This window comes from Danio rerio, chromosome 17, assembly GCF_052040795.2.
Source record: "Danio rerio strain M-AB ecotype USA chromosome 17, GRCz13ab, whole genome shotgun sequence".
NCBI classification, from domain to species: Eukaryota; Metazoa; Chordata; class Actinopteri; order Cypriniformes; family Danionidae; genus Danio; species Danio rerio.
The window spans coordinates 20,086,166-20,107,214 of record NC_141037.1 but is presented as its reverse complement, the minus strand read 5'-3'; the positions used below and the strand labels follow the sequence as shown (position 1 = coordinate 20,107,214).

Below are 21,049 nucleotides of genomic sequence, written 5' to 3'. Positions count from 1 at the left end.
TGAAATGTTTGTGCAGGGATGTTATCAGACTTTTGTTTTGGACCGTGAAATGTTTGTGCAGGGATGTTATCAGAATGTTAAACCCAGGAACAACTTTTCATCAATGGTTACCTCATTTTAACCAGCTTGGGGGGAAAAAAGTCTACAAAGTGGGAAGACCCATATGATCTATCACATAGCTCAGCTTGTACCACATAATGCCCTAAGATGACCAGTATGATGAATCATACACAACAGAACCATCTGCATGTGATGTCATGTCTGTACTCTAACGTAGGCCTACTGAGAACTGTACACCTGTTGTTTACATGATGTATGTGGCCTCATAATAGTATGATGAATATGCTTAAACTGGAAGCCAAATAAATCAATTGCTATATATTTTTATCGAATCCCGCACCTTTATGTTCTCGAAAGTTAAATGATATAAACAATATATGCTGTATAGTTTATAACGGCTCACGGTATTTAAGCCTTTAAAAAAGTCATTCAGGCTAAGGGTATGTTGTGCAAACCGCGCGAAAGCATCCGTTTCTTAGCAACAAAAAACAACAACAGTAATGGCGGAAAAGATAGATGAGAGACCTCAAAACTCCCGACGTGTTTTTATTAACAACGTCGATGCATACACGTCGAAAAATATTGCAAGGGTAAGCTATTTGTAAATAATGATTCTGATATCAAACGCTTTTGAACATTTGAACTCATGATGAATATATAATACAGGAATTTACCAAAACTTGTCATTACGTATGAATTATACAGATAATCTGTTTACCCTAACGTTACAGTCAAGGTTGACAAGCAAATAATCAAATAATGTTTGTTAAAGAAAGTAATAAAAAATAGACAATACAAAGCCAATGTCAGTTTTGACATAAATTCATGATTTGAAATTATTCTAAATTTTTTTTTAATGGCTGACAGAATTTTTTTTTATTTATTCATGGAAAGGATGACCTTTGGCTGAAATACTCCTGATTATTTAGCATTTTTACAATACATTGTAGGTGGTTGATTCCGCTGTGCCGTCCCTAAATTAATAAAGAGACTAAGCCGAAAAGAAAATGATTGAATTACAATAAATTATATTGTAAACATACATTAAGGTGACTATAGGACGATGATCCAATTTTATTGCAACTCAAGCATTTAAATAACCTTACAATCAGGACATTTTAACGTTTTAAATCATTGAAAACGAGTGTTTGAGCAGTGGTGTTTCTGTGTTTAGTTTCTAGACTTGTGTGTAGTTGGTGCATCTCTTGTATTTGCTGGAGAGGCTGATGTGGAGGAGGAGGATGACAGACTGCATGATGACCAAGCAGAAATCAAAGACGGAACCTTCCAGATTGTGGGAACAGTCTCCAGCCAAACAGAAGAGAAGTGCAGCTTTATAGCTGAACAATACAGTGTAAATAAATCACTCTTTACTGCAGAAATATGCAGTCTTTTTAAACTTGTGCTGCCACTTGGCTTTTTTGTTGTTGCTTTTTTTACATCTTTTTTCCTCCCTAGCATCACACGAAGCGTGAAGATCTTCTCCATCACCTTCTGAAATGTGATGTGATTATTTATGATGTTACTCAGCATGCTGATCAGATAGATGAAGCACAGTGGGCTGTCTCGGGTAATTTAATTTATTTAATGTAACTGATTCATACACTGCTGTTATAAACCTTTTCTTGACTCTTATCAAGATGCTCAGGCCATCCAAGAGGTGACTTTTCCAACATATATATATATATATATATATATATATATATATATATATATATATATATATATATATATATATATATATATATTGTTAAAACCGTGGTCCTTGGTGATTTATAAAATAACAAGAAGTCAATTGCTACGAATGCTTTGAGAGCAAAAAAAAAAAAAAAAACATTCAAAACAAAATAAATATAATTAAATAATAAATTATTTAAAATAAATTACCTGCGGCTCCTGGAAATACATGAAATGAAACTATCAGGAAACTTTACTTACCTTCACCTTTAATCAAACCCTCTACAAATGGTCTTGTTCACTTGTATTTTATGAACAACTAAGGACCAGTTTAAAAAAAAAAAAAAATCTTGAAAGTTAAAAATGTCATCTACTTCTTGGACACACCCATAGCGATTAAGTTTACAGCTGATTTTAATTTTGGGGTGAACTTACCCTTTTAAATTATCATCCAATCGCAGCTCTTTATGAAGAAATGGACAGGTTTCCTGCAGCTAAGACGTTTATCCTAGTGTCAACCGTTTTGACATGGGCTATGACTAAACCTGCTGATAAAGTAGGAATAGTTCAACTTCTTTTTAAATAATTGTTATTTCTTGAGTGCTTACTTGATTAGCATGTAACGTGATTAAACAATTGTATTAATGAATGTCTTAACTCTACATAGGATTACCCGGAAACTCCTCTTACAGATAGCAATTACAGGAGAAGAAAAGCACACCCCAACTTCCATAGGCACATCAGTTTGGAGAAACTTGTGGTCAAATTAGGCAAAACGGTAAGCAAGAACTTGCAGAATAATTACTTTTCATTTTAGAACACATTGACATGACAGCAGTGTATTAGAAATAGTTTTTACTTAGCATTTTTACTGTAAAACATTTTTAATTTCATTGTAAAATATTTGCACTTATATATTGACCTTATTCATCACGTATGAGCAGCCATTGGAATCTATTTTTTTTTCTTTCTTTTTTTTTTTTTTGCTTAAGATTTGCGGGAATCACTTCCATTGATGAAACTGATATTTTTTGTATTTAATACTTGCACTTAAAAATTGCACATATTCGTCGTACTACATTGCACTAATTCATTTTGAATTATCCAATGTAGTACAACGATTGTAATTAATTATACATTTGTAATTAAGTTCATATATATCTGCATACTTCTGATTATTAATAGCAACCTGTACATATATTCATCTACTGTTAATCTAACATTATTCTGTATATAATGTTTATAGTGCATCCATCTCTAAATATTACCCATAGTATTTCCTATAATTGCGCTTTATAACGTATACCTGTATCCTGGACTTGCTGCTATTGCACTTCTGGTTTGACCTAAACTACTTTTAATTGCCTTGTACTTGTCCATGTGTAATGACAATAAAGTTGAATCTAATCTAATCGAATCTATATTATTATATAACTTTTGGATACTTTATTTTAAGGTGACATAGTTACAGAATAATTATTAATTCATAAGGAACCCGCGGGGTCTTAAAATGTCTTACATTTCAAAAACAAAATTTTTAGGCCTTAAAAAGTCTTAAATTCATTGAAATATAGTGCTGTAGGTCTTAAATCATTTTAAACCAGCCTTAATTTTTCTATGTTCAAGTAAAGCTACCCTATCGAGCTGACACCCATTCAACCAATAATTAATCTTAAAACCTTTTTGTTTATATTCAAGTTTTATATAGCAAAAAAATACAATTCACAACAGCTGTTAAACATTTTTACAGCAAATTCTTCAAATTAAATAGCCTAATCAGGAAAAGAAAAATGAAGCAACACATCCCTTTACATGATCTTCCATTATATACAAAAAACTATTTACAAAAGTAACTGGGCCATAAAAAAATCCTTCGTATCTAAATGTGCACTTATATTGGTCTTGAAAGGGTCTTAAAAAGTCTTACCCTGATTTAACAACTAAATAATATTAATTTCATATACTTACATTACATGTACTTATTATAGGGTCGGGGTTAGTTACATGTAATTATGCATAATCTATTGTAGTTACTATAGTAATTTATGGAACATATGTAACTGTGTCACCTTAAATTAAAAAGTTAACAATTCTTTTTTTCATGAATCACACTTGTTTGTAGAGCAATTAGTTTGAACATTTTTCTGACATTTATTATTCATAATCATTTCTCCCGTAGGCAATTGAATTTGAAGTTCTAAAACAAATCGCAAAAATAAGCACACTTCGTATATTAGAATAAGGTGAATACTGATAACATTATACATGTGCATGACGTATGAATTTACTTATTTATTTTTTGTAGTTTTCATGGAATTTTTATTTTTTATTTTTGTAGTTTTCATGGCATTTTTTTTTTTTATTTGCACTTTTAAAGACATTTTTAAAAACCCAAACCCTGTTGTCAAACAATATAAGTGACATTTAGTTGAATAGCAATGTGTAAAAAAATGCCCTTCGCTGAAATTTAATGCAAAATTACAATCGAGTCATTAATGATGCTTTAAAACACTTAAATTATCTTACTGTTTAAAAGTGTAATATTCATATTTATTAATCAATGATTTTCAGAAAAGTTCTCGCTTCTCCACATATGTTGTTGCATCGGGGCTACAATATGGAATGGAAGAGCATGTGTTTCACTTGTTTTTTAAGGTAAGTCTTGGTGTACATTTTAAAAAGCTTTGCACTAATTCAAATGTCAATGCTAAACAGTACGTTGTGGTTTGTTGCTCTATATAGATGTCATGGATGGGTGAAGTTTCCCATGTGCCCATTTTTGGAGATGGCTCCAATATTATCCCCACCATTCACATCAATGATCTGGCAGGGTTAGTACAATTGGAGTTTTATGACATTATCATCCAAAAGCCAAGTGATCCTACATTTAGCATACACTGTGTTTGTGTTTAAAAAGGATCATCCAAAATGTCATTGACCACAAGCCAAAAGTGCAATACTTTGTTGCAGTAGATGACTCCAAAAACACAATGGAGGATATCATAAAGGTGAGATTACACACACACACACACACACACTCTCGATATGTTTTATGTTTGTACACAACAAATGTTTCTCATGCAATGAAATCTTCTTTAAGGCAATAACACTCATGCTCGGACCAGGAAAAACTCGGAATGTTTCAAAAGAGGAGATTTATCTCATACAGAACTTGACGGTAGGAATTGGTGTTAATATTATTATCACCTGCTTGAGAAAACATAATCAATATTTCACAGCTTTGGCTTGTATTGACTGATTTTTTTTCTTCAGCAAACAGAAATTGATTCTTTGCTTGTCAACCTTCCTATTGAAGCACCGTATCTGAAGGACAACTTTAACATCCAGTGGGTGTCAGAAACTGGAATGGTCCAAAACATTGAGCAGGTCATTGAAGAATACAAGGAGAGCAGGGGATTACTGGTATGCAAAAATTCACTAACAGTTCTATGTTTTTTAGGTTCTTTTTTATGTTGAATATGCACTGGTAGAGTACTACAGTATGTTGGACTATTTGATTACATCTAAAGTTTCAAACACTTTTTGTGTTTGTGTGTGTGTGTGTGTGTGTGTGTGTGTGTGTGTGTGTGTGTGTGTGTGTGTGTGTGTGTGTGTGTGTGTGTGTGTGTGTGTGTGTGTGTGTGTGTGTGTGTGTGTGTGTGTGTGTACGTTTTCCAGCCCATTCGTATGTGCATTGTGGGACCACCTGCAGTTGGGAAAAGCACTATAGCAGAGAAGATTTGCAAACACTACAATCTTCATCACATTAAGCTTAAGGAGGCAATCGCTGAGGCACTAGAAAACCTGGTTAGTATTGTACAACAACCAGAACTTATTCAGGAATATCAAAGCATCCAATGTTGTTACTGACATTAAATTAAAAAATAATGAAAACATTTTTTATACATATAAAAGCATATTAATTATATATATATATATATATATATATATATATATATATATATATATATATATATATATATATATATATATATATATACAGTTGAAGTCAGATTTATTAGCCCCCTTTTGATTTTTTTTTTTCTTTTTAAAATATTTCCAGAATTATTTTTAACAGAGCAAGGACATTTTCACAGTATGTCTGATAATATTTTTTCTTCTGGAGAAATTCTCTTTTGTTTTATTTCAGCTAGAATAAAAGCAGTTATTAATTTTTAAAAAAGCATTTTTGGGACAAAATTATTAGCTCCTTTAAGCTATTTTTTTTCTTCGACAATCTACAGAACAAACCATCGTTATACAATAGCTTGCCTATTTGCCCTAACCTGCCTAGTTAACCTAATAAGCCTAGTGAAGCCTTTAAATGTCACTTTAAGCTGCATAGAAGTGTCTTGAAAAATATCAAGTAAAATATTATTTACTGTCATTATGGCAAAGATAAAATAAATCCGTTATTAGAAAAAAAGTTTTTAAAAAATATTATGCTTAGAAATGTGCAGAAACAATCTTCCCTCCATTAAACAGAAATTGGGGGGAAAAAATAAACAGGGGCGCTAATAATTCAGGGGGGCTGATAATTCTGACTTCAACTGTATATATATATATATATATATATATATATATATATATATATATATATATATATATATATAATCATAATCATCTTTCAAATGATCCTTTTGTGAAATATACAGAATGGGTAAAATTCAGCTATTCAGTATTAAAGATATATATTATATTAACGCTTGTGTGCTGTTGGGGATGTTTGCATACACTCTGGGGAGATTTTGAATCTTAATTTAGCCACAATTTTTTCCGTGTTTCAGCAAATGGAATGATTGTTGATGACAGCTTATTTTGACAATTATTTTGGGAAAATGCTTTGAAAATTGTAAAAAATGCAACAATATACACTTGGAAAATGTTTTACACTTTCGTTTTGTTTGTGGCTGTTTTTGTCCCATTGAGTTCCATTATAATGACAAAGCATTGACACCCTATGCATTCTTGATTGTTGCTGGATTTAAAAGAGGCAAAATGTGTAATTTTTATTGTGATTTTACCTCTTTAACACCAACAATCAAAAATGCATGATTATAAGCTGTCATGGCTTTGCAATCCATAAATGCCATTATAATGGAAGTCCATAGAGAAAACAGCCACGCACATAATGAAAGGAAAGTAAATTGGAAGAGCACACAAGGGTCAAACAAATCTACTGACTATATTATAAATTATTAAAAACTTTCTTGCTTACAAATGAACAAAACTTAATAGTTTGAAGGATAGCATAAAAGTTACAATTATATTTAATTAGTATTTTGTGGTTGCACTCATGTTTAAATGTAGTTTTTTAAAATATGCAATCAAATGATTCTTATAATAATGCTTATTTAAATCACAAATCACTCAGGAGTTGTGTGTTCGTACGGAGGATGAAGAAAATGATCAGGATGACGATCAGGAGTTTTGGGACACTCTGAGGGAAAACATGAATGAAAACGGAGGTTGTATAATTGTAACTTTTTAGGTGCTGTATTAAAATTATATATATATATATATATATATATATATATATATATATATATATATATATATATATATATATATATATATATATATATACACTTTAGGCTACACGGTGGCTCACTGGTTTGAGTCCTGACTGGGCCAGTTGGCATTTCTGAGTGGAGTTTGCATGTTTTCCCTGTATTGGCATGGGTTTCTGCTCCAGTTTCTCTACAGTCCAAAGACATGCACTATACAGTAGATGAATTGAATAAAGTAAATTGGCCATAATGTATGAGAGTGTGTGTTTAAATGTGAAAATGTATGGGTGTTTCCCAGTACTGGGTTGCAGATGGATGGGCATCCTTTGCATAAAACGTATGCCGGAATAGTTGGTAGTTAATTCCGCTGCAAGGCAATAAGGCCGAAGGAAAATGAATGAATAAATACTTAATTTATCAATTTATTAGGACGACTGGATGACCAATATGTGATTCGTATAATGAAGGACAAACTCAGAACTAAACCCTGTATGAACCAGGGCTTTGTTTTGGATGGTTTTCCGAAGACATGTGAGCAAGCAAAGGAGTTATTTACTGGTGAGAAGTTTTTTTAGGTGATATAATTACAAATGAAAACAGATTCTGATTAATAATACATGAGATTTGATTTGCCACATGATTATTTCAATATTCAACAGGTGATGGAGAGCCGGAAGACTTGGAATCTAAACATGCAACAAAAATCATCCCAGGTCTGGAATTTATTAATATAAACTATAATGCAGATGAGAAATGCATCTGTTCTCCATTATAATGATTAGCCTTAAGACTTCGAGATTTGAATCTTATAAAACTCATTTAACTTTAGTCATTCAAAAGTTTTGCTTTTATTTTAGGAAATCTCTCATGCTCACCAAGGCTAAATATATTTTAAAAATGCTTAAAATTAATTAATATTGTTACAAGTTAAATGTAACAATTTTGTATTTTAAAACATTTTAAGCAGATATTACTTCAGTCTTCAGTGTCACAATGATCCTTCAGAAGTTATATCTCTCTTATATTACAATCATTATAATTATGGTTCTAATATGATCTTTTGATATCACACACACAACCCATTTAAAAGATGTAACATGCTTTTATTTGACATTAATGAAATCATCTTTCTATTTTCTAGAGTTTGTGTTCTCTGTTAACGCCACAGACGATTTCCTAAAAAACCGTGTCCTGAATCTACCTGAAACTGTTGTAGAGGGAACTTCCTACATGCCTGAACAGTTCCTTCAGCGTTTAGCTAGATTTAGAGATAGAAACGTAGAGGACGAGATGCCACTGAACTACTTTGAGGATCTGGAGATTCATCCTGAGCACTTGGGTAACGCTTAGGGAAGAAAAACAGATGACATTTTAATGAAGTACAGTAATACTACAGTACATCTCTTGATCTAGCTTATTTAGATCTCACTCAAAAAAATATGTTTGCTGTTTGTTCCAACTACGTACAGTTGAAGTCAGAATTATCAGAAGATTTTTTTAACACATTTCTAAACATAATAGTTTTAATAACTCATTTCTAATAACTGATTTATTTTACAGTAAATAATATTTGACTAGGTATTTTTAATACATTTCTATACAGCTTAAAGTAACATTTAAAGGCTTAACTGGGGTTATTAGGTTAAGTAGGCAGGTTAGGGTAATCAGACAAGTTATGGTATAAAGATGGTTTGTTCTGTAGAATATGGGAAAAAAATGTATAGCTTAAAGGGGCTAATAATTTTGACCTTAATGTTTTTAAAAAAAATTAAAAACTGCTTTTATTCTAGCCAAAATAAAACAAATAAGATTTTCTCCAGTAGAAAAAATATTATCAGACGTACTGTGAAAATTTTCTTGCTCTATTAAACATAATTTAGGAAACATTTAAAAAAGAAAAAAAAATTTAAAGGGGGGCTAATAATTCTGACTTCAACTGTGTGTGTGTGTGTGTGTGTGTGTATAATATACAAGTATTTGTGTATATATATTGCGTTTTTTGGCAGGAAAACCTAATTGTTTTATGTTCAATCGACTTAAATCTGTAAAGATTAGTAAGTTAACTTAATTCCCTAATGTTGTCCCAACACAAGTAGATTGTGTGGAACTCTGCATTAGTTAGTGCACATTTGTTTAATTATCATTTATTTAATTATATAAAAAAATTATCATTTGTTTAATTAATTATTATCAAATCATCTTACTTTTTTAATAGGAAAAATCCAGTTATTTCAATAGATATTCATGCAGTATGGAAAAAGAAAGATTTTTTGTTTACGCTAATTGTCAGCTTTTTTCGATATGTTTTATGTCATTTGTACCCAAGCATTTTTCACTGGTAATGACCAGAGCGAACATGATTTGTTGTATATACTCACTTCCAATAGCATCAAACCAAAAAAAATCGCCTAAAGATTTAGTCATGAGGGTTAAACGTCAACATTAAGCACAAGCAAAAAAAGACACATGAAAACGCCCCATTGTTAAACCATAAAACAAAACATTAATTCAGGTGTGTTTTTTCTAGATATTTTTTTAACAGACTCCTTCAACTGATTCTGATATTTATTTGTTTGTGTAAATATTCTTCACAATAAGATCAAATTAAATTAACCAGTGCAGTCACATTAACATATTAAAGTGTCCCCTCTAAACCCATTTTCCTTACATTTCAGAAATTACAAGCGATAATGACAATGAGTACCAGCTAATCATTGACAAGATTTGTAAAAAAGTGGGCAAACCGAGAAACTACGGGCCGATCTTAGAGAAGGTGGAGGAAGAAAAGCGTCGTCAAGTCAAAGAGCGGCTAAATGAACAGGCGGCACAGAGGGTAGAAGAGGAGCGGCGAGAGGAGGAAGAAGCCCAACACAGAGATCAGCGCTGGGGAGAGTGGGTAAGAAACAACATTGATTTTTGTCACTTCATGTTAGAACTGCAGAAAAAAAAATATGCTCATCTCTGCACATTTATGTGATTTTGATGTGTTTTAAGAGCCAGCATCTTGTTGAGGTGAAGAGACAAGAACTTGACCTGCTGGAATCTCAGTCAGAACCGCTCAGGGACTACCTGATGCAGGACGTGATGCCCACTCTCACACAGGGGCTCATTGAATGCTGTAGATTACGTCCTGACGACCCCATAGATTTCCTGGTATGCTGGTCCTCCTAATAGGGGCTTTTGCAACAGAGAAATAGGTTCATAGTTACTTTAACTACTGTCAAAATACCCACTTTTTGCATGTTTGCACCTTAAGAACTGAGAATGATTCTAGCTCTAGGAACACATTTTAGGTTTACTGTGCGCTTCATGACTGCTGTTATAAATACAACTTACAGCTTTGTCCTGATGGCTATTTCCTATAACCCACAGGTGTCAAACAAGGGTTTTAATAGCCAGAAATTCAAACCATTTCTCAGAAAAAGTCTGATGGCTGCCAGATGGTAAAATAAATGACTAAACTACTAAATAATACCAACCTTGAGTATGACCTCAATCACTATTGGGAGACAGCAGCTCCAATAGCTCCTCCCTTTCCACTACGGAAGCAAAACTGTGACCGTTGAGTATGTGAATTGTCCAACATTCCATACTTTATTTTAACAGTTGAATAAGTGCATCGTCCGAGTATTTAAAGTGCACTTTTTTTGTTTTAGAATAAAAATAATATATAAGTGAATGCACTACTTACACTATTTAAACTACAAAATGGCTTAGAATAGTGCATGAGTATGTGATTTGGAACGCACATCTTGAGGCTTCTTAAAAACCTACAGGTAAGTGTGTTGGAACTAAACTCTGCAGGGCTGCGAGCCTGCAGGAACTATTTGTCATTCCTGCTATGATCCTATGAACTACTTAGTGTGAAAGCCCCTAAATATAGCAGCACAGCATTAGTTTAATTAAAGGTGTTTTCTGGGATGAAAAAATGTAAATTTGCTTGTGATTGTGTCTTTCAGGCTGAGTACCTTCTCCAAAATAATCCTGAAGCATAATCCAGTGTGGAAATTATTTGTAATCCAATGTGGACATTATTTAGACATTGGGATTTCAGCAGCAAGTATACATTTTGTTGTATTTTGTTCAAGAAAGGTTTATTTAAGTCTTTAAAATCTCTATTTTAAAAGATAGTCAAAAATATTCTTTATTATTGACTTGTTTAATTGATTAAAGAAAACATTAAAACTGTGATATTATCTTACAATATAAAATAGCAGTGTACTTTGTGAATATATTGTATTTTTTTCACTCTTCAGTGTCAGTGTTCAGTGTTCACTCTTCAGTGCTCACATGATCTGTCACAAATCATTAAAATCTGATTTTCTTCCACAAACATTCCGCAAAATCTCTCATTATTATCAATGAAAACTAACAATATAAGTATTTACTGTTACTTTTCATGAATTAAGTTCATCACTGTTTAATTCAATTTAGTAAATACCTTATATGAGCAATTGTATGCAAATATCAACCTTGCCATGAAAAAAAATAAAGTTTTCACCAAAATATGAAAACTGTTTGTTTGTTTTTTTTGTGTGTGTGTAGGCTTGTATTTTACACTATTTGATTTAATTTACACAAGTGGCAATTTCACATCGGTCACGTCATGGAGAGGTATCAAATTCATAACAACACTTTTTCCTCAAAATGCAAAAATGTCTAATAAAATAAAGTCAATCATTTTTGTTCTATAGAAAGATTTATTTTATCATCTTGATAAGCATTATTTCTTTTGAGTTTTGCAGTGTAATTTACAGAATTTCTGCAAAGTATGTTGTATGCTGCAAACTTTCAGACTTTTTTAGTCACATCCATACGCTTGTTTATTTTCCTCTTTTAAGTATAAAACATGTTTCAGATTGATATTTTTCTGGTTGTTTTCTTATAGTTGTTGTTCTAGAGAATATAATCAGATGTTTGAATAAAATATTAACATATACTTTCTCTGTGAATTTATGTTTTGAGTTTTTAAGGCAAATGTCACATTCACAATGCTGAATATGCTCATATATCCTATTCTTTCAAAACTGGCAGATTGCTAAATGAACCACTAGATGGCAGTCTTAACTAAGCAATATAAGACATTTGCAGTCTTTCCCCGTCCATAACCATGAGATGGAGACAACAGAGTTCACACACTGCAGAAACATTCATTAATGTTTAACAATTAAACCTAGAAAATACACTACTTTTGAACACTATATAAATATATCTCAAACACTGTGCTCAAACACTGCAAATAGGAACATTTGGATCAATCAACCAAGAATATTGATTATACATTAAAGCAATTCTGCAATATAAATGCATGTTTTATACAATAACATGTTTTGTTGAGATTTTTTTTTTTGTTTTATTTTAGAGATTATTTTTACAGTTTTAATTTAAAATCTAAAAAAACATGTACATCATGATTATACTATTTATTTAAAATCAGATTTTTTAAAAATCAATTTTCAGTGTTTTATTTAAAAATGTCTAAACTATCTTTGCATCTTCAGATCAATAAATCATAATAATATTATTTAAAAAAAATAGTTTTTCCTTTTTAAAGGACAGAAAACATCCACTTTTAGATGTTTGTATTGTATCTCTGTAGATTTGTCTGTAGAATTTAATTGCAGTGCACATTTTTAGGGGCTGTTTTTTCAAAATGTGATTTCTTTTTAATCCCCTGCACTGAGCCTGTAAATCTCTACATCAGCAGCTCTCACAAGAAAGCAAAATGAATTTCGTCTTCATCCAGTGTTCCGATTTTTGTGCTAGAAATGTATGCAAATTGGCGCACGTTTTATTAAATTATGCCTAATTTGCATATTTAAAAGTAACATGAAAAAAAACTTAACACAAATCTTAACACAATCAGTCAAGCTGGGAAGTATGATAACTGTCAGGTTTTTGTTTTTGTTGTTTTTCGCCTTATTCACCTGCAGTGTCTTTAAATCCAGAAGTCTTGAAGTTGTGCGCTTATTCTTGTCACTAAGTATCTGTCTGCAAACAGTCACCCAAACCCATCTTCATTTGGAAGGGGGGAAAGTGTTTTGTTGCTTAGGAACAGTTGTGTGTGTCGCAGTGGGGTCTCCTTCTGAATATCATTATGTTCCCTTCAATCGACAAAAATGACACTTTTTTTTTCTTGTCTGCCAATATTTATCATTGGCTGCACTCACTTTGCTGGCCCTGAAAATGTCTTTTTATTGATTACAGGGCAGAGTCTGGGATTATAACTTACTTTGTATCAAAATAATATTCTAGATATCTACATTGAAAGGTTCTTTCATGCTGACAAACTAAGCAAAAGTAAAATGCATATAATGTTTACTGTTCGATATACCTTGTTTTTGCCCCACAAAGTCATTTTTTACTACTTTCTTGCTGACTGGAAGAGTAAAAGAAAAAGAGATCGATCCATTTTCCCTTCAACAATGCAGTAGTGATGAGAATGAAAGATTATGAAGTGGTGAGATGTAATTGTCTACGTCACGGCTGTCAAACATATGGCCTGCAAAAACATCTAATCCAACCAGAGGGATGATTTAAACAATAATATAACATAATAATAAATACAACATCATTTAGAAAATTAAGTGTATTCGCTACAGTATTTTATTTAGGATTAATGGAATATCTACAGATGGAAAAAGTTGAGGAACTAGAAGTGTGATATATTGTCTACTGTAATATTGCGAGAAAAACTCAAGCATTCAATGTGGGATAATTACTATTAGAATCAAGGCATTGCAATTAATTAACAGCTATACTGTATGTGAAATAATTAACTATACTCTAGTATCAAACGAGTAAGAGTTCAGTTTCTCCTGTTTTATACATGAATGGTTTTAGATAGCAGTCTAAAAAAATAATAATAATAATAAATTGGTTTTGAGAGACTTAAATTTCATACTTATTGATCTCTTGCATTATAACAAATTGTTTCAAACGAATCTGGAGCAAAAACATGTGATTAATTCTCAATTTGTGTGTATCAGCTACAGTATGTTATTTAGGATTTATAGAATATATACAGATGGAAAAAGTTGCGGAACTAGAACTGTGATATATTGTCTACTTTAATATCTACTATGATATTATAATTGTAGTTTTAAAGACCTGTGAGCAAAAACAGACAAGCGTTGGTGATCATGTGGGATGAGGCCTATTAGAATGAAGACATTGCAATGAATTAATAGTTGTTAACTAAAATTAACTAAACCGTAGTATCAAATGACTAAGAGTTCAGTTGCTCCCGTTTTATTGAAATAATCACAAACTAATTGTTTTACACATCAGTTCCAAAAAAAAAGAAAAATAAATTGGTTTTACGAGACTTAAATTTCATACTTTTTGATCTCTTGGATTATAACAAACTGTTCCAAATATGTGTAGAGCAAAAACGTAATTGTTCATTTGTGAATGAATCTATATCAATGATTCAATTATTTGAATCATGTAATTTGCCGCGTGTCTAAATGAATCACAGTTTTAGACGAATCGTTTGAATTGACAAGTCATTGATTCACTCATTAAGACAGCGACTTCCTAGCACCTGCTGGCATTTTGACATCTATGACAGGCCTAAAACAGCCAACAATGTAGGAAAACTGCATTCCACACAATCAATTTGTGTTGGCGCAACATGAAGGAATTAAGTTAACTTATTAAGTTTTTTATACATTTAAGTGGATTGAACATAAAATTATTAAGTTGTCCCCAAAAAAACTCAAGAAGTGTTCTTTCAGCTCATTTTAAATAAGTAGTTTGAACAAATAGCAAACTTTTTTTTTTTTTGAGTGAATGCACCTTCACAAAATTTGTAAAAATATTGTTAAAAAAAATCGCTAAAAAACAACATAAAAAAACGTGTCTTCGGTTTTCTAGTAAATTATGTTGTGGGTGGTATGTTCAATAGTACCTTAATTCTCAGCAAACTAAGCTTTAAAAAATTGGCCTGCATGAGTGGACATTTTTCATGGATCCGGCCATTAAGCTAGTTTGAGTTTGATTTTTGTATGTTGTGTTACTCACGGATGAAGCAGACGGAGAAGTGAGGCCAGAGGACGCGGCGAGGAGCGGAAAGGTACCCTGCGAATCTGCACCCCGCGACTGATTGTGCACAGGATCATGTTGACAGGAGGAAAGAGGAGATGCAGACACACGTGCAGCAGGGATGCTGGTGCCGAGGCCGGAAATTCATCAAAACGGGGGAACACCTCCAAGAAATGTGCGTCAGACGGCATGCGCTCCTCTCCAATCGCCCCTTTGGAAAGTCAGAGAATTTCTTCCCAATGATTAATGACGGCTAGGAAGGGGGTCAGTAAAAGAGCAACGTGCATCATTAACAGAGAGAATTAAACAAGAAACATAGTTTTTTGTTTTACTTGAGATGAAATTGATGATGAATGAAATAGAATAAATAATAACATTTTATTTAGTTAGATGTTAAGGAAACATTTTCATTTTAAAATTAGAACTATAATTATTACTATATAACTATATAATAATAAATGCATTCAATTTATTTTTAACTTTAAATTAACTCATTAAAACCCAGGTAAAATTACTATATTGGAAATGTTACACTTAAAAGAACTGCGATGCACACTAACTGACAAATTCTCCATTTTTAAAAAGATTTGGGAACCTTGTATATTATTTTTGCAGATAGACTGAACTGATTTTTACTAGACTATTGTATGTTAATTAATTCATTTGATTTCATTATTTATTTTAGAATTCTTTTATAATGTCCCTTTGGTTTCATTGTCCATGTAAACCTTGCTTCAAATTAAATTTTTTGCCCCAGCCAGTTCCATATTATGATTGTAAATGTTAATCATCTATGCCTTATTTTATTTTGTATGAACCTTCCACAAGTATTTTAATCAGTATTAGATGGGTGTGAGGTATGGTTTTGAGTTTTGTTTTGTAGTAAGCTTAATTCTCTTTGATGGAGTACTGTAGTTCCAAGAGAACATTGATATATGGTCCATCTGCTTCTTGTAAGGATTTAGGCCGTACAGTATGAAGGTATTTGCTATGAAAATTAAAATAAAGAGTTTAAAAAAATCACGCAACCAAATTATTAAAAATTCATTTAATTAAACTAAAACAAAAAATACAAATAAAATTATTGACAAAATGTAAAAATAGTTGCTTACCTTGAATTTTCTAATTTGATAATTAGATCAAAGGATTGAATATACTGCAGTGTGAATAGTTTTTATAATTATATTATAAAATCTATCAAAATGTCTATACATTTATAACCTTTAGTTTTTTTTTTCCAGTTTTCTTTCTTTTGCATAATTTTACTAGCATAATTGAAACATGTTGTATATGTGGTAAACATTTTATTCCTCCCATTATTACATTTATTTAATAAATTCAATAGTATTTTATTTGCCAAATTGTCAGTATCTAAACCTTTAGTATAAATGGCTTACATTGAGAAATATTTACACAATCATGTATGAAAACTAAAGATAGCATGGATGCTTTTACCTGACTCATTTTATTTAATTTTTTTTTATTTACTTTTTTTATTTTGGTATCCATGCCTGTATATAAACTGACTTTAAAAAGAAACCTAAAAACTAAACTATTAACTAATGTAAAAATATATACAGTTAAAGTCAGAATTATTATCCCCCCCCTTTTTTCTTTTTTAAAATTTTTCCTAAAGGATGTTTAACAGAGCAAGGAAATTTTCACAGTATGTCTGCCAAGATTTTTTTCTTCTGGAGAAAGTCTTATTTTTTTATGTTTTTTTTTTTTTTTTTTTAGAATAAAAGCAGTTTTTAGTGAAAAAAAACAAAAACAATTTAAGATCAAAATTATTAGCCCCTTTAAGATATATGTATTTTTGATAGTCTACAGAACAAAACATCGTTATACAATAACTTACCTATAATTACCCTGCCCAGTTAACCTAATTAACCTAGGTAAGCCTTTAAATGTCACTTTAAGCTGTATAGAAGTGTACTGAAAAATATCTAGTCAAATATTACTGCAAAGATAAAATACATAAGTTATTAGAAATGAATTATTAAAACTATTATGTTTATAAATGTGTTGAAAAAAATCTTCTCTCTGTTATACAGATATTGGAAAAAGCAAATAAACAGGGGGGCTATTAACTCTGACTTCAACTGTATATAATAATTGTGACAACAAGCCCTGAGCTACATTTTTTATTTAAATTCCACATTGGAATTTGTTTCTGTATGTTTTATTATTTTCCAAACTCAGTACTCATGGCCATACTATTAAAAACAAACCAACACGGCAGAACATTTCCTAAAGTCAAAAACTGTAACAGCTAACCCCGGTCGGTCTCCCTCAACACAAAACTAAACATACAAATCAAAGAAAACAAGCCGCCAATATCCTCCCGTCAATGACAAGCAGGTGCTCACTAACAACTGTCCAATTTCTTGGGCTCCGACTGAAAAGTGTGTGACATTTTATCTTTGAGTGCAGCCGTAGACGCCGCATCATTGCTAGCGTCTGTGCATCTGTTCCCAACATCCTCGCGATCGGCTTTCAAAATGTGTTTGTTGCGGAGCCGAGGTGGGTTGAATCTGGCTGGGCGATGTTCGGCAGAGGAGTTGGGGAGACGGAAGCCTTTGTTAAAAACATCAGGTAGAGCGTGGAGGGGGCTGTTGGCACAGTGGCGCTTGCCCCCATGCTGTTCTGTCAATCTGCCCCTGCCCCGTGCCGAGAGGAGGAGGGGGGCAACCACCAGGGGGGCCGATCCTCCATGAGACCCAAATCACGCCAGACGAGGAAACATGGTCCCTGGCTAAATACAGTTATCCCCCCTCAGCTGTCAATCACCAAATCTTTGAGTAATTTGGGATTTGCCAAGAAAGGCATTCAAATCTCCGAGTGCCAATACTGTAGTTTTTGATATGCAATGCGCGTGGAACCGTTTGTCTTATTTTAGAAGCAGACGTCTTCCGTGCAGCTGCATTTCAAGTTTCTCCTTTTGAAGAATTATCAGGTAAACACCAATAATTGGTAATAAATTAATGGCACATGTTGTGAAAATTAAATCTAATTATTTAGGGTGAAAAAAAATCACGCAGGTCTATTTTTAAACAGAGCTTGGAAAAGTTAACGGAGATTCAAATCAAATCTACCAACGTCAAACTCATTTATTAACTCAGAAAGGTTGTTCATCATTTCACAAACATGCTCTTAATTGCATTGAATTTAAAGACAAACGGCAGATGATGCGAGTTCCACCTATATTTTCAGATGTAACACCTTTTCCATTGCTTCCGCACTGTAACGGCGATCTGTCCTTTGTTGCCGGCTAGCGGCGAGTAGCGCGTGTAAACTAAGACCCGTGCAGAGGTAAATCCCAGCTTCTTAAATTTAACATATGTTCTCCTTCCCACACATTGTGATTCTCCGCGCCGGCAGTAAACGATACGTGTGAGGGAGTTTGAGGCGCTCGCCGATGTCTTCTTGTCATCCAGACGACGATACGCCACATTAGCAGACGCAGGCAGGGAAGGGGCCTCATACACGAGTGTGAATATTAGGGGAGATGGAGCCCGAGCAAACAGGATTTAGAGCACACCTCTGTATCAACACAGATTTAGTCAGCGTCACCCTCCGGGGACACGAGGAGAGATGGAGGGAGAGGCTTCTCTTCCTTTCCAGATGATTCACGTTGGGAGTGGGCTTGCAAAATTGCTTTATGGAAAGTGGAGGAAGCCTCGGCGGGAACATTAGGCAGGAAACAGCAGGAGGGCCACTGTTTCATTAGGGAGAGAAGCTTCGGCTTTATTACTGGGATTTGGAGTTTTATGGTTATCGTTATTTGCTGTAGAATTATTATGCTTATATGTCTTCTAGACTTTGGGTGGGAAGCGCATCGGTGGTCTCGGTGCAGTCCGGTGGGTCTGGAGGAGCAGGCTGGAGACTCGTGCCCTTGGCAGCCGTTGCGTTTGCTGCGCACAGATCGGTGATCCTGCTAAGCAGAGTCTTCTGCGTTTCCATCAGGAAGTCATCCTAAGAACAACAGAAAGTGATAGAGTTGTAGCTTATTCATATTTAATGCGATACGCCACTGTTTCTTCATCAGTCCGACATGACTTTTCCATTAGCTCATGTGGAATTGACGTGTGAGCGATAATCGAGAGTAAAAAAGCAATCCTGGCTCACATAGGCATGTAAAATTTGGTGGGGACGAGCTAGCAAACATTGGAAGTGGATCATAGCTGTCTTGTGTGGCATCAGGTTTCGATACATTTACCAGAGCTCGGCAAAATCTTTGTGAGCGAAATCCACGAATTTGAGCATTCAGGAGTTTCTCATAAGGGGAAAAGTTTGCCATGCAATTCTCAGTCAAGTTTAAGCTGGTCATACAATATTGCTGCACTGGTCACATAAAAAACAAGACATTTCAGTCGCCCGCTTGTGGCTGGCTGCAGTATATGTAATACAAAATGAAATTACACTTTATTCCCCCCCTTGAAATGGTTTCTCGTGTAGTTCTAATCACATTTATGTATGAAACATTGTTTCTAGCAAATAATTATTTTTGCTAAAATTATAATTATTATTATTTATTTCAATTATACATTATTTGATCCTTAAAAAGTGGACTGTGATGTCATGATTTTATGTTACAATTGGTTCTGCATGAGTTTGGATGGGGGCTGTCTAGCAAGATGCTGTGTACATTGCATGACTTCGGTCTAGAAGACTAGTATCTGTATTGTTTGTTATATTTGTCAAGTAATGTAGTGTGTGACATTGGTATATGACAGGTCAACTAACTTGGGAGCATTGACACAACATTGCTTTCAGCCAAAAGTGTGAAAGTGTGTTTTAGGGACTATATATACAGTTGAAGTCAGAATTATTAGAATATAATATAAAATATAAAAATATAATATAATATGAAAATGAATTGAAGTGAATGAGACTGGAAGTCTTAAGCCAAAAAGATTAAAAGGGCTGTGCCCGCTCGTACGTGAAGTATAAGGTGAATAAATATATACAGTTGAAGTCAGAATTATTAGCCCCCCTTTTAATTTTTTTCTCTTTTTTAAATATTTCCCAAATTATGTTTAACAGAGCAAGAAAACTTTCACAGTATGTCTGATAATTTTTTTCATCTGGAGAGAGTCTTATTTGTTTTGTTTTGTTTTTTCCGGATAGAATAGCAGTTTTTAATTTTTTAAACACCATTTTACAAACAAAATTATTAACCCTTTTAAGCTATTTTTTTTTGATAGTCTACAGAACAAACCATCGTTATATAATAACTTGCCTAATTACCCTAACCTGCCTAGTTAACCTAATTAACCTAGATAAACCTTTAGATGTCACCTTAAGCTGTATAGAAGTGTCTTGAAAAATATATACTAAAATATTTTACTGTCATCATGGCAAAGATAAAATAAGTCAGTTATAAGAGATGAGTTATTAAAGCTATTATGTTTAAAAATGTGTAAAAAAAAAAAAGATCTCTCCGTTAAACAGGAATTGAGGAAAAAAATAAACAGGGCTAATAATTCAAGGGGGCTAATAATTCTGACTTCAACAGTTTTTTTTTTCCTAAAATGGTTTCAAAGTGGAAGTTGTTGAAAACTCTTGCGTTGTAGCATCCGTGTTATTGCCTGAAATGTGATTTTATTTTTTTTATTTTTAACTGCAATGGAAAACGTTTTGATTTTGGCAAGATCATTGTCTCAAGTCTACATCTTCAGCTGATGATTACTACAGTACAAACTCTTGTTATCAGTGCAAGATGCCAGTGACCATACCCAGGACATGTCAGCTTC

General features: G+C 32.9%; 2 protein-coding genes across 6 annotated transcripts in view; one reads left to right on the top strand and one right to left on the bottom strand.

The window, feature by feature from the left end:
• Positions 1 to 545: 545 nt before the first annotated feature.
• On the top strand, positions 546 to 11,580 carry ak7b (adenylate kinase 7b). 2 transcript variants are annotated; one of them, NM_001109698.2, is made up of 18 exons: positions 546 to 650; positions 1,235 to 1,414; positions 1,519 to 1,630; positions 2,199 to 2,293; positions 2,405 to 2,515; positions 4,309 to 4,392; positions 4,480 to 4,568; positions 4,655 to 4,745; positions 4,838 to 4,915; positions 5,011 to 5,160; positions 5,416 to 5,544; positions 7,112 to 7,205; positions 7,677 to 7,805; positions 7,907 to 7,960; positions 8,389 to 8,586; positions 9,923 to 10,143; positions 10,242 to 10,400; positions 11,207 to 11,580. In NM_001109698.2, exons 1-18 carry the CDS (start codon positions 561 to 563, stop codon positions 11,240 to 11,242), a joined length of 2,100 nt encoding a protein of 699 aa, NP_001103168.2. In that variant the 5' UTR covers positions 546 to 560; the 3' UTR covers positions 11,243 to 11,580. The 2 variants fall into 2 exon arrangements, 1 of the variants encoding a protein (NP_001103168.2); XR_015512544.1 differs by lacking the exons at positions 8,389 to 8,586; positions 9,923 to 10,143; positions 10,242 to 10,400; positions 11,207 to 11,580 and adding an exon at positions 8,727 to 9,136 and having other exon boundaries at positions 551 to 650; positions 7,907 to 8,254.
• si:dkey-288a3.2 overlaps positions 9,099 to 21,049 on the bottom strand; it is an 83,940-nt gene continuing 71,989 nt past the window's right edge. For 2 of the 4 annotated variants that reach the window (XR_015513289.1, XM_087290316.1), the window contains exon 11: positions 17,208 to 19,268. Coding sequence is in view for 1 of the 4 variants with exons in the window: in XM_087290316.1 (XP_087146442.1) it covers positions 19,098 to 19,268 (171 nt within the window). In the remaining 3 variants the exon portion in view is untranslated. Of the gene's footprint in view, positions 10,425 to 15,272; positions 15,505 to 17,207; positions 19,269 to 21,049 lie in introns of those variants that run through there. The other 2 variants (XR_015513287.1, XR_015513290.1) reach the window with 2 other exon arrangements.

What these genes read in the sequence shown, in the direction of transcription:
- ak7b (NM_001109698.2), top strand. Translation starts at nt 561, where the DNA reads ATGGCGGAAAAGATAGATGAGAGACCTCAAAACTCCCGACGTGTTTTT. An exon ending in TGTTTCACTTGTTTTTTAAG is followed by an intron (nt 4,393 to 4,479) that starts GTAAGTCTTGGT and finishes TGCTCTATATAG; the next exon opens with ATGTCATGGATGGGTGAAGT. An exon ending in GATTCATCCTGAGCACTTGG is followed by an intron (nt 8,587 to 9,922) that starts GTAACGCTTAGG and finishes CTTACATTTCAG; the next exon opens with AAATTACAAGCGATAATGAC.